General features: G+C 43.8%; 2 protein-coding genes and 2 non-coding genes across 14 annotated transcripts; 3 read left to right on the forward strand and 1 right to left on the reverse strand.

Moving 5' to 3' along the window:
- The first annotated feature begins 1,109 nt into the window (after nt 1–1,109).
- On the forward strand, nt 1,110–6,300 carry LOC139541481 (aldo-keto reductase family 1 member A1-B-like). 3 transcript variants are annotated; one of them, XM_071346160.1, is made up of 9 exons: nt 1,110–1,264; nt 2,226–2,327; nt 2,450–2,569; nt 2,860–3,011; nt 3,304–3,499; nt 4,055–4,254; nt 4,820–4,892; nt 5,138–5,224; nt 5,521–6,300. In XM_071346160.1, exons 2-9 carry the CDS (start codon nt 2,232–2,234, stop codon nt 5,584–5,586), a joined length of 990 nt encoding a protein of 329 aa, XP_071202261.1. In that variant the 5' UTR covers nt 1,110–1,264; nt 2,226–2,231; the 3' UTR covers nt 5,587–6,300. The 3 variants fall into 3 exon arrangements, with proteins under 3 accessions (XP_071202261.1, XP_071202263.1, XP_071202262.1); XM_071346162.1 differs by having other exon boundaries at nt 2,480–2,569; XM_071346161.1 differs by lacking the exon at nt 1,110–1,264 and adding an exon at nt 1,997–2,138.
- A 377-nt stretch (nt 6,301–6,677) lies between these two features.
- trnar-acg (transfer RNA arginine (anticodon ACG)) lies at nt 6,678–6,750 on the reverse strand. The gene has a single exon. It is a non-coding gene; the product is annotated as a tRNA-Arg (tRNA).
- Nucleotides 6,751–6,932: 182 nt separating this feature from the next.
- On the forward strand, nt 6,933–15,493 carry LOC139541480 (histone-binding protein N1/N2-like). Of its 9 annotated transcripts, none has more exons than XM_071346152.1 (15): nt 6,936–7,150; nt 8,184–8,228; nt 8,369–8,482; nt 10,262–10,342; nt 10,466–10,575; nt 10,920–11,210; nt 11,495–11,535; nt 12,589–12,662; nt 12,773–12,846; nt 13,236–13,424; nt 13,782–13,948; nt 14,186–14,260; nt 14,408–14,482; nt 14,879–15,004; nt 15,323–15,493. In XM_071346152.1, exons 1-15 carry the CDS (start codon nt 7,113–7,115, stop codon nt 15,353–15,355), a joined length of 1,533 nt encoding a protein of 510 aa, XP_071202253.1. In that variant the 5' UTR covers nt 6,936–7,112; the 3' UTR covers nt 15,356–15,493. The 9 variants fall into 9 exon arrangements, 7 of the variants coding, with proteins under 7 accessions (XP_071202260.1, XP_071202253.1, XP_071202257.1 ...); XR_011668356.1 differs by having other exon boundaries at nt 6,959–7,150; nt 14,186–14,255; XM_071346153.1 differs by lacking the exon at nt 6,936–7,150 and adding an exon at nt 7,218–7,307.
- On the forward strand, nt 13,550–13,676 carry LOC139541803 (small nucleolar RNA SNORA16B/SNORA16A family). Its single transcript, XR_011668420.1, has one exon. It is a non-coding gene; the product is annotated as a small nucleolar RNA SNORA16B/SNORA16A family (small nucleolar RNA).
- Nucleotides 15,494–16,143: the final 650 nt, after the last annotated feature.

Genomic DNA, 16,143 nt, shown 5'->3' on the forward strand with positions numbered 1-16,143 from the left:
TACTTAAAGGAAAAGTTTTTTGTTTTGTTTAGCTCACATAATATAATTTTTAATTATGCATTAAGATGTATGTAATAGAACAAAGGTGGCAAACACGAATGTAGACATTAATAAATAGATTTCTATAGCTTCCAAAATATGTTTTTCTACAGTGAGGGAGTGCCGAGACGGAGGCGCGTTGGCTTCAACACAGGCCCCCAAAAAATATTCTAGTGTATATATAAATAATTTGTTAAATCTAGATGGTTTCTTGCACAGAAAAATGAAGCCCTTTGGACGGACTGTGATAGCCATAGAGATATATAGAGGACTCATCTTTATATCTGTGATCGCACGGGCAGTGCCATTGAGGCTACAACCCATAGGAATCCCCACCAATAAATGCCTCCATCTTGGCACTCCCTCACCGTTGTAAAAAACATTTTGGAAGCTATAGAAAATGCATTTATTAATGTCTACATTTGTTTTTACCACATTTATTATATTACAGATACATTAATGCATACTTTGAAATTATATTATGTGAGCTAAACATACAAATAAAATAATGATATTTTTAAAATATATATATATTTTAACTAATTTGTTTAGAGATTACTAATGGTACTGTCCCTCATTCATATGGTGGACTGCTCCTACTTGGGAGTGCCAATATGGCCGTCCAGTGGCATCAAAGCCTTTTAATGGCCAATGCATAGCATCAGAAATCTGGAGTTTATATACATAAGTGATCACCACCCAGTTGACTACTTTTACTACTTTAAAATGGCAGAAGTATGGCGGAAGCCCTCAATGTCCATGTTAAAATGGGCTTTATAAACTGGTTGGTTCGAGCCCTGAATGCTGATTGGCTGAAAGCCATGGTATATCAGACTGCATACCACTGGTATGACAAAACCTTTGTTTTACTGTTCTAATTACATTGGTAACCAATTTATAATAGCAATAAGGCACCTCGGAGGTTTGTGGTATATGGCTAATATACCACAGCTAATGGCTGTATCCAGGCACACCATGTTGCGTGCATAAGAACAGCCCTTAGCAGTGGTATACTGGCCATATATCACACCCCTCTGGCGTTATTGCTTAAATATCCATTATGAGTAGTCTATATATCTCTATGGTGACAGCCCTCTTGAATCAAACCCTGGAAACGGAAATATCAGCAAAATGAAGTCGGATTTTGTTGAACAGCTAAAATTGGACTATTTGTGGCCAGGGCTTTGAAGAAGAGTGTTATTTAATATTTTGAAGATTGATACCAGTAAGTGGGATGTTTATGAATACAGCTACTAGACGTTTTGTTCGACAGTGAGTGTATTTTGTTGGTTTCATTTAAATTTGGGTGCACTGACTGGGCGAATATGCAGCACATAACATCTGCTTGGATCAGATTCTCAATCGTATATGTTGCATAAGGCAGGTGAATTGACTATCAAAAAATGAAAGCATAACGTTAAATCGAGAATAATAATGTAGAGGAAATGATACGTAAGTGACATCGAGATCATCATAGCACTGAATTACATTTGTATCGCTTCCTTCTTTAAGCATGCATGAAAGATTATTTATCGATGAAATGTCAATTTGTTGGAATATTGCCTTTGTGCATTATCTATCTGATATCTGGCATTGCACCTCTGACTGACAGACAGGAACATTTCTATCTTCGTCCACCCTACCTCGTTTATTACCAATAGATTGCAGACATCCTTTGGTCTGACCGCAGCCGGTTTCTGCTCCAGATTGCGCATCGTGATTATTGATCAGATTCGATATTTCTACTGGCCATGGTAATAAAGCTATTGTTATTGTATGACATTTCACAATGACAGTTTGATTTAGCTGAAAATGGTATCAATACTATTAGCTGAGAAAGAGTACAGTAGAAGGGTCCAGGTGTGGTCAGGTCTCGTGCAGCTGTTGACACAGAGGCGCGACTTTCCACGCATGCTACGGTCAGGAAGGAAGTCATGTGATAGTCAGCAGCAGTTCATATGAGCCATGGACAGGAGGCTTAGTGGAGTGTGCTGGTAGGCAGGAGGCCCCAAAAGTTGAAAGTTTCAACATCTTTCTCGCCTGTTAGGCCCATAGACTTACAGGCAATACAAACCAGTGATCTGAAGGACACAAGAAGAGTAAGCCACTTCACAATGTTGAGATGCACAATGTGAACATCACAAAGGCTTTACCTGACTGACATCTTTATTCTGCTTTGTCTTCAGGTACACATGGCAGTGGCAGGTAAAAATGACTTTGCAGTTCTCAACACCGGGCGGAAGATGCCTCTCCTTGGGCTGGGAACATGGAAGAGTGAACCTGGCAAGGTAGGTGTTCATCTTTTTGATCAAATATCTATCCTAACTCATCTGCAGTGTAGTATTAATATTAGCTTGCTGTTTGGGTTTTTGTAAGCAGTGGTTGTCTTGTTGGGTTGGCTGTATTCCAGGTTAAACAGGCAGTAATCTGGGCCTTGCAGGCTGGCTACCGCCACTTCGACTGTGCTGCCATCTATGGCAACGAGTTGGAGATCGGAGAAGCTCTGCAGGAGACACTTGGCCCTGACAAAGTAAGTCAACACCAAGGTTGCGTCCCAGATTGCACCCTAGTCCATAATTTAGTGTGCTACTTTGACCAGAGCCCTAGAAACATGGTATCTAAGGCTTAGTACTATAGACTCCATTGGCAGATACTGAGATTATTATTGTGCTTGCCATGTGAATGATTTAAATAAGTTACAAGCTAGCCAGGAGTCAAACCTCAAATCTGTAGTCAAGACGCATTACCCATTGCACTACTAGCCCAATGATGGGTCAAAAGGTTTGTGTGGTCTTCATTTACACCTGTCTCTGTTTACAGGCCTTGAGGCGAGAGGATGTGTTTATCACCTCCAAGCTGTGGAACACACAGCATCACCCGGAGGATGTGGAGCCCGCTCTGCTGAAGACACTGAAGGAGCTGAGTCTGGAATACCTGGATCTATACCTCATCCACTGGCCCTATGCCTTCCAGTGAGTAGCCTCCATGGGATCTGGCCTACTCAACATTGCTTCTGTTATAAAGAGGCATAATAACGTGAACATGTTACAGCAAATAAATGTGTAGAATTGTCAGACAGAATTTCCTTATGATTTCAATCTGATTTGAGTGCACTTGCTATTAGAATTTTTTTGAATGATCGATTCACATTACAGTGGCTGTGTAGTTAAACTAACTCTATGGTCATCCTATTGAATGTTTAAACCATGTACATGGATCATCATGACTGTACAGTGTTAACATTTTGCCTGCTCTTCCCCACAGACAAGGTGACGCTCCTTTCCCCAAATCAGAGGACGGCACCCTGCTGTACGACGACATCGACTACAAGCTGACTTGGGCTGCCATGGAGAAGCTGGTGGGAAAGGGCCTGGTCAGGGCTATCGGCCTGTCCAACTTCAACAGCAAACAGATAGACAACGTTCTCTCCGTAGCCAACATCAAACCGACTGTGCTTCAGGTAAGGAGATATGTGGCTTGTGCTGACTGTGCGTACAGTATTCCTTGCTACCTACCTAAAGATCAGTTGGGCAACGATTGAAAAAGCTTCTGAGCTAGCCATGAGTCTAACCTAGAATCTTCTAATCTGTAGCCAGATGTGTAATACATTGTGCCACTAGCCTACTGAAAGTGGTTGTATTTGTTTGTATGTTTGTCTCTTCATCACTGCCACAACCAGTATTCTCTCAGGCTACTATCTATCTTCCAATATCCTTTGCATATAACCCTCCACCTACTGTTTCTTTGTGTCCCTGTCAGAAATACAGCAAGTGTTTGTTGACTGTTAAATATTACGACATATGAGTGTTTGGTTTATGAGCTATTTTTCTAGGTAGGGAGTTCTTGATATGTGGCATGTGCTGTGTGTACATTATTCCTCCCTACCTTACGATCAGTTGAATAAATATTGAAAAAGTTTACAAGCTAGCCAGGAGTCAAACCTAGGATCTTCGGCTCCGTAGTCATCCATTGCACCACTAGCCCACTGCCCACTGTATGTTTCTCTGTTTTCCAGGTGGAAAGCCATCCGTATCTGGCTCAGGTGGAGTTGCTGGGACACTGCCGGGACAGAGGCCTGGTGATTACAGCGTACAGCCCACTGGGGTCACCGGATCGGGTATGGAAGCATCCTGATGAGCCCGTCCTCCTGGATGAAGCAGCAATCGACACCCTGGCCAAGAAGTACAACAAGTCCCCAGCACAAATCATCCTTAGGTGAGTAATGTTCTATAATGTTCTAACCTAGAACTCTTTACTCAATGATAACCCAGCATCCCCATGTCAAAAACAAATGCCAGGAATAAAGACACCTTAAATACACTGATTAAGTACAGAATATAAGCTGATATTCTGCCATGAGCCTATGCGGGTTCCACAACTGAGAAGTGATGAACACATCCTCTCGCGTCAGGGCCTGTACAGTGAGACGGGTGTAAAATAAACACACAAACAAGAACACACACCTTGCCTTTAGCCAATAAGCGCGTTAGTTACGCAATGGATAACGCGTCTAACTACAGATCAGAAGATTCTAGGTTCTACTCCAGGTTAGCTCGTAACTCTTTTCAATAATTTCCCAATTCCTCTTTAGGTAGGCAGGATAAATGTACCAGTATACACAACACATACCAAATATATTAAGACCTCCCCACCTAGCACAATAATTCATTAAATAAATGACTAAAACAAACAGTCATATGGTCTAGTGGTCAGATCCTGATCTTCATGTAGACAATTTTTCTCTCCATATTAAACCATGTACATCTTGTCTCTTTGCTAGATGGCAGACACAGCGAGGAGTAGTGACGATCCCTAAAAGTGTGACAGAGTCTCGGATCAAAGAGAATATTCAGGTGGGTATTTTGTATTTTTTTGTTATCTAAGCCTATTTCTTCACAAGTATTGTGGTTTTGTAGTATTCTATTGTATGATGACAATCTATAATTGTAAATTGGTGCACAATTCAGTCTACTACTGCGAGAAACCAAAACTCTACCCATCTCATAAAACTGTTTGCAGAAGTCCCATCATGTAGTCATGTAAAAATGATTTATTTGACTACTGAGTGTACGCTTAATCTAAATGTGTGCATCCTCAGGTATTTGACTTTACCCTTGAAGCGGAAGAGATGAAGTGTATAACAGCTTTGAACAGAGGCTGGCGCTACATTGTACCAACCATCACAGTGAGTGGATTTAGAGCTCTTCTAGTGGTATATGTGTACAACAGAAGTGAGACCAGAGAGTATTGTTATTGAATTTCTATGATGGCCAGCTAACAATAGTTAAATGTGGTATAGTGAGCTGATACTATATCTGCGGTATGTAATCAGCTGGTAGAAGAAAGTAAACAAAATGCTGTGTCTCTATTGACATTTCACCATAAAGTTTTCAGTGGGTTAGTGGCGCAATGGACTGTGGATAAGGAAATTCTAGGTTTGACTCCTGGCTAGCTTGTAACTGTTTTCAATTGTTGTTGCAGGTTGATGGGAAGCCCGTCCCCAGGGATGCAGGACATCCACACTACCCCTTCAGTGACCCCTACTGAGCAATTCCCCACTCTACTGCCCTATTTTGTGCCTTGGGAACTCACTCCCCTTCCTGAACCCCCTCCAAGGCTGTGTCCCAATTCCATTAAATGTCTTCCTCCTTCCTGACCACTGATTTGATAAGGGAAAAGGGGGCCATTTAAGGCAGTGCTGCCCAACACTCTTCCTGGAGATCTACAGTCATGTGGGGTTTCAGTCCAACCCTAATTTAACACACCTGATGCTACTAATTAGTTGCTCAACAAGACCTTAACTAGCTGAATCAGAACCGCTAAATTAGGGTTGGACTGAAAACCTACAGGACAGTAGATCTCCAGGAAGAGGGTTGGGCTTAAGGGGAAAGAAGGTTGTGGAAAATCCATCTCCTTTCAGATCATTGGTCATGGTGGTGTGGGGTGACAAGAAAAGGGGTGTTTTTGAGAGTATTGGGACATAGCATGTTCTTCATAATATATTTTTTTTGTTACTGCCCTTTTCAGTGATTTGTTGTTTGCTTTTGTGACGAGGGGTAATTACAATGCTTGTTTACCAGGAGGGAAAACTATGAATGGAGAGTTAACATGCAGAAACAGTCTAACAACACCTCTGTCTGACCTGCTTTTGGACTCGGGCTGCACAAAAGCACTGAAGTGACATGTTTATGGATATGCAGTGTTATGTTTTAAACTGACTTGCCTAGTTAAATAAAATAAAAAAATGTTTTGTATTTTAAATGTATTGAACCCATCTATCACCTTGCTGCCCAGTGCTCACAACCGACAGTGCTTACAACCGACTCAACATAAAGAGATATTTCCTACTTGCAAAAGTCAATGAGTAGCTTGAGCTTCTTATAAAAATAAAGTATATTTGGAGAATAGTACACAGCTGCAGCAGGCATTCCGATGTCCCAGTCATGAAGACATCCCTGCACCTCGTGGATGAAAGCAGGATTCTGACTTGACTTTTAGAACAATTCAATGTTAGCTTATGCTTATTTTATTGTGCTAGGTCTTGCTATATATATGGTATGTGCTGTCTGTACGTTTACCAGTCAATTATTATTTCTAACTATCCAAAGTCAAAGAGCATGTGGGACGTGAAAAAGATACGAGCTAGCCAGGAGTCGAACCTAGAATCTTCTGATCCGTAGTCAGACGCGTTATCCATTGCGCCACTAGCCCGCTGTAGAACGCATAATTTAATAACCGTATATATTCTGCATATAAAATGTATTGACATTTGGTATTTACCAGTAACAAAGTTGGCTACATGCAATGGATTGATGATTAGTTGAATGGCCTTCCTTTCAGATGATCGATCAAGCAATGATTATAAGAATGTTACATTGTATCATGGTAGTTCCCCTTTAAATGTAATCTCCCGCGTTCAGTGAAATTCAAGTTGAAAGTTCAGCGGAAGCATTACACCGTGTCAGTATTTAAAAGCGCCAACAAAGTGAAAGAATGAACAGGCGCTAAACCAGATATATTCCTGGACAAATCTGTGTTAATTTACACGAAATAGTCTCAGTCGCTTCACTAACATGCCTGAGGAAACAACAGCTGCTTCAAACTCTGCAAGGTGAGCCCATTTGTGTGTGCGCCTTCGCCCATCCATCTCTGCTTTGTTATCTAGCCTTTGTTCTGTTTGCTTGCCTACTAGCTACAGCAGCGTCTTTAAGCTATGGTGTATTACCGATAATTAGCTAAACTTGTAGTTAGTCAACGTTAATTAACAGGTAACTATGTATAAATTGATCCCATGCACCATAGCAAGACGTTCCGCTCCACGGCCAGTGGCGGCCAACTAGCTAACGTTGCTAAGTAACGTTACACTTATCCTAAAGGATGGCGCTAGCCGTAGATGAAACGTTAGCGTAGTCTTACGGCTAGCTAGTTTGCATGGATACGAATTGAATTACATTAGCATGGTAGCTACCGTTAACTCGAATTTGACGATGTTTTGTTGCACTTCTAGATAACGTTCATTTTCTTGGCCAACGTCAGCTCTAATTAGTTAACTACCTACTTTAGCCAGCTAACGTTCGTTAGCCCGAACTGGTTAGATAATTGTCTCTTTGCTTGCGTTAGTTGCATAAAAGTAGGTAGCTAGCAAAGCAAGAAGCAATTTCACCTACCAATACTCAAGAAATGCACGTGCTAGCTGCGGTGACATGTGGTAGCTAACTACGAACATTTTAAAAAGCTTTCCTAAACGTAAGCTACGAAGGCCACTTAGCTATTCAGGTGTTTCAACGTTAACGTCATTTTAGTGAAGTCGGTGTCAACTTACAAAACAAAAGTTAGTTTCTTATTCCAACACTCGTTACCTGGATGGCTGCACTCCCGAGAAACACTTGCGTTCGAAGCAGGTTTTAGAGGATCCGATAGAAAAATTGTCATTCCCATGCTGAGATTACGTGTGAGGGCGCGTTAGGTCTATTGACAGACGAACGAGGTTGTTGCTCCAAGGGTACCTTAATAAGCCCTTGCATCGGAAAAGGTTTAACCCAGGCATCTCAGCAAAACTACTTGGTTTTCACAATGGACTTTTGTTTAAGTTATTTAGACAATGTTAGTCTCTAATTGACTGCATTAATGTCACATTGTTTCAGCATGGAAGTAAAGTCCTGCTCTTCAAGTGCTGTTGCAGCAGACAGGTGAGAAAATGCACTTCCTGAAATTATACTGATTTTATGAAGTTTGACTTGTTCTTGAGTTCACTCCACAGGGACTTTAAATTCAATAGGTTTAAGTGAAGTACAAAAATATTATTTTGGTTGTCCGACGTGTACCACAGCTCAGTCGACGTGATGGCTGAGGCAAAGAAATTGATTGGTGCTGGGAACAGGCATCTGGTGATGGGTGACGTAGTTTCTGCAGTCAACGTGTTCCAGGAGGCTTGTGGCATGTTGTGAGTACTGAGACCAATGACTTGGATTAACTGTGAATTTGAAATGTTATGAGGCTCATTTATTGTGGATTTGATGTTGGTAATGGAATTTTCTCTTGACCTGATTTCATTGCTGGACAACTCATCCTAAAGGTAATTCTGCTGTTCTAACGTTTGATGCATAAACTCAACAACAACAAAAAATGTCCTCACTGTCAACTTTATTTTATGCAAACTTAATGTGTAAATATTTGTATGAACATAACCAGATTCAACAACTGAGCATGTTCCACAGAAATGGAATGTGTCCCTGAACAAAAGGGTGGGTCAAAAGTAAGTCAGTATCTGGTGTGACCACCAGCTGCATTAAGTACTGCTGTGCATCTCCTCATGGACTGCACCAGATTTGCCTGTTTTTGCTGTGAGCTGTTACCCCACACTTCCACCAAGGCACCTGCAAGTTCCCAGACATTTCTGGGGGGGATGGCCCTAGCCCTCACCCTCTGATCCAACAGGTCCCAGATGTGCTCAATGGGATTGAGATCTGGGCTCTTCGCTGACATTCCTGTCTTGCAGAAAATCACACAGAGAACGAGCAGTGTGGCATTGTCATGTCAGGATGAGCCTGCAGGAAGGGTACCACATAAGGGCGGAGGATGTCTTCCCTGTAACGGACAGCATTGAGATTGCCTGCAATGACGACAAGCTCAGTCCAATGATGCTGTGACACACCGCCTCAGACCATGACGGACCCTCCACCTCCAAATCGATCCCACTCCAGAGTTCAGGCCTCGGTGTAACGCTCATTCATTCAACGCTAATCTGACCATCACCCCTGGTGAGACAAACCCATGGCTCGTCAGTGAAGAGCACTTTTTGCCAGTCCTGTCTGGTCCAGCGACAGTGGGTTTGTGACCATAGGTGACATTGTTTCTGGTGAGGACCTGTCTTACAACAGGCCTACAAGCCCTCAGTCCAGCCTATTGTGGACAGTCTGAGCACTGATGGAGGGATTGTGCGTTCCTGGTGTAACTCGGGCAGTTGTTGCCATCCTGTACCTGTCCCACAGGTGATGTTCGGATGTACCGATCCTGTGCAGGTGTTGTTACACGTGGTCTGCCACTGCGAGGACGATCAGCTGTCCGTCCTGTCTCCCTGTAGCGCTGTCTTATGTGTCTCTCAGTACGGCCATGGCAATTTATTGCCCTGGCCTCATCTACATGCTTCCTTGCAGCACGTTCACACAGGGACCCTGGGCATCTTTCTTTTGGTGTTTTTCAAGGTCAGTAGAAAGGCCTCTTTAGTGTCCTAAGTTTTCATAACTGACCTTAATTGCCTACCGTCTGTAAGCTGTTAGTGGCTTAACGACCGTTCCATAATTAATGAACATGCACCTGTGGTTCATTGAACAAGCATGGGAAACAGTGTTCAAACCCTTTACAATGAAGATCTGAAGTTATTTGAATTTTTTTAGTTCTTTGAAAGACCGGGTCCTGAAAAAGGGACGTTTCCTTTTTGCTGCGTTTATATTCAGTCTGAATCTGCCTTCCTAGAAGTTGTTTGTGTCAAAATGAGGGGTGTTGTATGAAACTAAATCACGAATGATTGGATTGTCTCTTACCAGCGTATCAAACTTGATCAGGTCATGTATGCTGGCCCAACCATTTGTTGGCATAACAAAATATGCTGGGGAGGGAGGCAAATCCAGACTAATGGTGAAGATGTTTGGCTGGTGTGATGTGGCTGTTTAGCCAATGAGCTGACCTCAGCCAGTAAACGCTGTATCCCCTTCTCCCTCAGGGCTGAGCGGTATGGGGACACTGCAGATGAATGTGGAGAGGCCTTTTTCCTGTGTGGGAAGTCTCTGCTGGAGCTTGCCAGGTAAGTGGAAGTAGGATACTGCATGTGCTGTACATGTGTTCAGTTTGCAGTTAAACAGCTGTTGCCAGCACCATGCTCTGAGTTATGTATAGTCAAATTAAATGGCTGCTTGTGGTGGTGCAGGATGGAGAACACTGTCCTGGGCGATGCTCTGGAGGGAGTCCCTGAGGAGTCATCTGAAGAGGGGGAGAAGCAGGAGAACTCCAAGTTTGAGAGCGCTGACAACTTGGCTGGTGAGCAGTAGCTTCTCAACCTGACCACCATTTTGTTCATGGCTGCTTGTTACATTTCTCTGGTACAATTGACTTGTACAGTGCCAAACTTGCTTGTTTTGTTGATAGGTTGTGTCATTATGATGTGAAATTATAGGCCCCCTGTCACTGGGCAAGGTGGTGCCCTCTAATGGCCGTCTTATATCTGAGAGGGAATGGGCCACATTCATCAGTCGGCTCATTTCACTGAGGGGGTGGGGGGCCTGTTCATGCTCTGGGCACAGAGGGAGATTTATTTTCTACAAACGCGCTCATTAATAGCGTAGTAGTGAACAATGTAATAAGGTTTCATGCATCTGGTTCAGAGGAAACCAGGGACGAGCTTCGAATGCAGGTCTATGACGCAATGGCCGAAAAGGAAACCACTCATGTGGAAGATGGGGCAAATGAGCCAAAGGGGAAGATGGAAACAACGGCAGAGGAAGAGGGTGCTGCCGAGGGTGCTGCCAAGTCTCCTGTCAAGAACGGGAATGAGCATTTCAAACCTCCTGTGAATGGGGTGGAGAAGACTCCTAAAGGGAAAGCGGAAGATGTGAAGACTGAAGAGCAGAATGGAAATGGCAAAGAAGTTGAGGAAAAGATGGAGGAGGGTGAAGGTAGACTTGGTGTAGGACTCTGTTTGGGTGTACCACGTGGATTGGGACGGAAGGACGTTAGATGTGGATTTTGCACAATTGCTGTTTAATCTACAGTAGGGCTGTAAAGGGATTGTAAATGAACTATTCTCTTGCAAATTGAAGTTTTACACTGCACCGTTGAACTACTGCTGTCACATTACGACAAGCTTTTCCTCAGTCTCTGGTTATGTACAGTTAGTCATTGGTTTTCCTGACATGTACAACCATCTTAGGCTTACTGTTCTCTTCGCCTCTACCCGTAGATGATGACGAAGATGAAGGGGAAGGCACTGCTGAAGACGAGGTAAGATATCCCTTTGTCACAATGAATTTCTGAAGACTCACTACATGACCTAAAGTATGTGGACACCTACTTTTTATTCAAATCATGGGTGTTAATATGGAGTTGGTCCCCCCCCCCCCCCTTTGCTGCTATAACAGCCTCTACTCTTCTGGGAAGGCTTGCCACTAGATGTTGGAACATTTCTGTGTGGACTGGCTTCTAGTCAGCCACGAGCGTTAGTGAGGTTGGGCATTTAGGCCTGGCTGCAGTCGGTGTGCCAATTCGACTGGGTTGAGGTCAGGGCTCTGTGCAGGTCAACCAAGTTCTTCCACACCGATCCCTACAATTTATTTTATGGACCTCGCTTTGTGCATGGGGTGTTGTCATGCTGAAACAAAGGGCCTTCCCCAAAATGTTGCAATAAATATGAAGCACAGAATCATCTTGAATGTCAGTGTATGCTGTTACTAAGGGGCCTAGCTCGGACCATAAACGGCTTCAGACCATTCTTCCTCCCCCACTTAACTTTACAGTTGGCACTATGCATTTGGGCAGGTAGTGTTCTCCTGGCATCAGCTAAACTCAGCCTTGTCCATTGGACTGCCAGATGGTGAAGTGTGATTCATCACTAGAGAACAAGTTTCCACTGCTCCATCCAATGGCGGCAAGATTACACTACTCCACCATGCAATGTCAAGCGTCTGCTGATCTTAGGCTTGTGTACGGCTGCTCGACCATGGAAACCCATTTCCTGAAGCTCCCGACGAACAGTTATTGTGCGAACTTTGTTTCCAGGGGTAGTTTGGAACTCGGTGTGCGTTACGACGGCCGATTTCTACTCTTCAGCACTTGGCTTAACACTTCACAGCTCAGCCTTTCTTGCTCCTAGACTTTTCCACTTAACAGCACTTACAGTTGACTAGGGCAGTTCTAGCAGGGCAGAAATTTGGCTTGTTGGAAAGGTGGCTAAAATGGCAGAATCTACTAAATTGAAGGGGTTGTCCACATACTTTTGTGTGTGTATATAGTGTTTCTGTAACGTCTAACCTTGTTTGACTCTTCCATCTCTTGTAGGAGAGTGAAGAGGAAGTAGGTAACCTGCAGCTGGCCTGGGAGATGCTGGAGGTTGCCAAGGTCATCTATAAAAGGTAAACTCAGCCTCCGAGTGCTCCCTGTAAAAGGCTGTCAAACTTCCTAGTGTACATGATTTCCATGGATTAACATTCACCTGCTTCCCCTTACCACCTCATCCAAACAGGAAGGAGAATGAGGCGGACCAATTGATGGCAGCTCAGGCCTATCTGAAGCTGGGAGAAGTTGGTGCTGAATCTGGTATGTTCTTTATGTGCTGGTCTTTGTAGGGTTTTAAAATGTTTTGCTACAGCATGCCCTACTGAACACAGCCATGTAGTTATGTTGACTTCAGACTCCATTTCAGGTCAGCTTGCCCTTCCCTCTACATGTTTCCTGGTCCCTGAGTACCCCCCCCCCAACAGTACATGTTTTTGTTGTAGCCCTGGACAAACACCTCATTGAGAGGTTGGTGATTAGTTGACTCAGGTGTGCTTGTCCAGGTTACAGTAAATGTATACTGTTGTGGTTACTGGAGGAGCAGGGTGAGGAAACCCTGCTCTACCTCATGTCTTAAATCCTTGCACCACACGACAGATGTGTTTCTAGTTGTAATCACTTCATACTCAGCTTGGCACTGCCTCTCCCAGGTAACTACCCTGCAGCGGTGGAGGACTTCCAGGATTGCCTGGCCCTGCAGCTGAAGCACCTGCCCCCCCACAGCCGCCTGCTGGCTGAGACTCACTACCAGCTGGGAATGACTTACTGCTACACAGGCCAGTACAGCCATGCCATCCAGCACTACAGCAGCTCTGTCAAGGTCATTGAGGGCCGCCTGGGTAAGATGGATATATATGACGTGCTTTTTAGCAGACTTATCTATGCATTTTAGTGTTTCAACCCACAGCCTAGGTGTTGCTAGTCCAATGTTACCAATTTGGGGGGGGGGTGTTCTTATAAACTCATCGGCCCTTATCGAATCCGATTCGGCCTACTATCCCAGCTGAGTTGGTTAATGAGCCAAAAGCATATTTTACTGAATGTTGTGGGTTTCTGGTATCTTATCAGCAACAATTTGGTTGAAGACATTAACTTTTTGTACTTGATTCAAAGCTACCTGCGCAGTCATGATACAGCACTAGCTATGACATGTCGATCTCTGACCTGTCACTTGCATACCTTGTTTCTGTGTCTAGCCATGCTCCAGGAGGTGCTTGACAAGGGTGAGAATGGCGCTGAGGAGGGGAAGACTGAGCTGGAGGAGCTGAAGCTGCTGCTGCCTGACATTGCTGAGAAGGTGGAGGACGCCAAGGAGAGTCAGAGGACGGCAGGATCGGCCTCCGTGGCCATACAACAGACCCTGGTGAGACTACCAGTGGGATACTGGCTAGGATCAGTGTTGGTCGTCAAACGGGAAGGGACTTGTCCAATAAATGCTCCTGTTAATCTAAAATGTGTCCTAATGACTATTACTTGGTGTAGCAGTTCTAGTAAATATTTATTGATCAAGGAAGAAGTCCAGTCCACTTGACTTCTAATGAGGAAGTTGAGGATCCAGCTAGTTTCTCCAATTGGTCTGTGGGTTTATGCTCTCTTCCAGGCCGGGGCCTCTACTTCATCAGCATTCCCAGCTTCAGCAGAAACAAGTGGACCATCAGCATTCGAAGCCAGTCAGGTCATTTTGTCTGTTTTTGAAGTCCATCTTAAATGTTTCTTGCACCTGGAATGAAACCTTGTCCCTACTGAAACAAATTACCAATATGTCAGTTACTTTAGTAAGCAGGCTGATGTTCATTACCAATTCCCTTGTCCTGTGTTTCAGATCGCTGTCACGTCAGCAGCTGATGGTGCGTCCTCCAAATCTGCATTAGACATTTCCCACCTGGTCAGGAAAAAGGTTAGGCACTCCTGCCTGACCTCTAACTCTGCTACTTACTACTAGTCTCAGCCTGGGGTGGCAGTGATGTTTAGATGATGCTGATCATGTCCTGGTCTATAGGTTACTGTGCTCTGCCTGTGACTAGTAGATTCCAAGTCCAATCAATTCATGCCCCCTTTACTAGTATGTTCATGTTGCATGAATTTCTTGCTTTCTCTTAGTTCTGAGGGTGACCACCGCCCCAATGGGGGTTTCTTTGCTTTCATGCCACTCTCCTTTTGAGCGTTATTCCTGTCTAGGTTTTTTGGTTGTGGTGCAGTGGCTTTGTGATTGTGTGGCAACGTTAGAGCAGGTTACAGTAGAGGTGAGGGAGGTAATGTTGAGAAGCTGACTTTGGTTTGTGTTCCTGTACAGAGGAAAATGGAGGAGAGCCCCATAAAGGACACAGATGCTAAAAAGAACAAGCAGGAAACTACAGTTAATGGCAGCGGAGACTCCGGCTCTGCCAGCAACGAAGTCCAGGAGAAAGGGGCACAGGAGGCGAGTTGATAGGGTTATAACTCATTCTCAGTGGAGTTGGGTGCAGCGCCGGAAGTTGGTATTGGTGGTATCTTGAGGAAGGGGACCCCACCCTAGGTAGTTTTTTTTTTGTTGAACAGACCGGAGTGCTATGACCGGAGTGCTATGACATGTGACCAAGACTAGTATAGGTTTCATAAATTCTCCAACTGATTATTCTCCACAGTATTAATGGACCCCTGACAGGGATGGTAGGTTATTCTGGATTAAAGTGGTGTTCAGGCATTTAACTTTCTGATCGACTAATGCGGTTTGATTATTTTTCTTCCTTTCCCATAGCCTGCCAAGCCGTCCTCTGACTCTCCTGCGTGATTTGACTTCCTGATCAGCCAGCCAGCAGAGCATGCCTGTCCCCTAACACTTGTTTCTGTAAATATGAACATTCTCTCACTTGCTGACATTTTTTGTATACTTGTAGTAATAAAAGTTCAATATTTGCATATCTGAATCGCTTGTCTTAAGAATTAATTCTACTTTTGGTGACAGTATAAATTATTTTTTAGGTACCAAGTGGTTAGTAATTTGTCTGGGTAGCTGTCGGCATGTTTCCCCAGGGTCTGATGCACAACCTACAGGGAGGTCATTTGACCCTATTTTTATTTTTTAATCACTCATCAGTTTTTAGATTGCTGTACACGATACTCGTCTGTATTGAGGGCGGGGTGGTGGCGTGTCTGGGCTGTCACTGTTCTGGCTTGGGGCTATAATAGTCAAAGGTTAACTAGGATCTGTGTCCAAGTAGGATCAGGGTTAACCAATTATTCTTAACATAGGATATATTAAATGTCTATGGTGTCACAAGAACACATTTAGGCAGTATCCAACAGTCTAATAAAGCAATCCAGGCCGAAAACATCTGCGTTCAGACCCCTTGACTTTATCCTCATTTTTGTTACGTTACAACCTTGTTCTTAAATGAAATCAATCTACACACAATACCCCATGAGAAAGTGACCGTTTGTAGACATTTTTGCAAATGTATTCAGATCCTTTGCTTTGAGACTTGACAGTGCATCCTCTTTCCAGTGAAGATCATTGTTTTGGAAAGGCACACCTCAGGTCCCACAGTTGACAGTGCATGTTAGAGCAAAAACCAAGCT

Source organism: Salvelinus alpinus, chromosome 16 (genome assembly GCF_045679555.1).
Source record: "Salvelinus alpinus chromosome 16, SLU_Salpinus.1, whole genome shotgun sequence".
NCBI lineage: Eukaryota > Metazoa > Chordata > Actinopteri > Salmoniformes > Salmonidae > Salvelinus > Salvelinus alpinus.

Excerpts from the sequence above, each read along its gene's own strand:
- LOC139541481 (XM_071346160.1), top strand. The coding sequence starts at position 2,232 with ATGGCAGTGGCAGGTAAAAATGACTTTGCAGTTCTCAACACCGGGCGG. Across the intron at positions 2,328-2,449 it reads GGAAGAGTGAACCTGGCAAG|GTTAAACAGGCAGTAATCTG; the intron begins GTAGGTGTTCAT and ends GCTGTATTCCAG. Across the intron at positions 3,012-3,303 it reads CACTGGCCCTATGCCTTCCA|ACAAGGTGACGCTCCTTTCC; the intron begins GTGAGTAGCCTC and ends TCTTCCCCACAG.
- LOC139541480 (XM_071346152.1), top strand. The coding sequence starts at position 7,113 with ATGCCTGAGGAAACAACAGCTGCTTCAAACTCTGCAAG. Across the intron at positions 8,229-8,368 it reads AGTGCTGTTGCAGCAGACAG|CTCAGTCGACGTGATGGCTG; the intron begins GTGAGAAAATGC and ends CGTGTACCACAG. Across the intron at positions 12,847-13,235 it reads AGAAGTTGGTGCTGAATCTG|GTAACTACCCTGCAGCGGTG; the intron begins GTATGTTCTTTA and ends TGCCTCTCCCAG.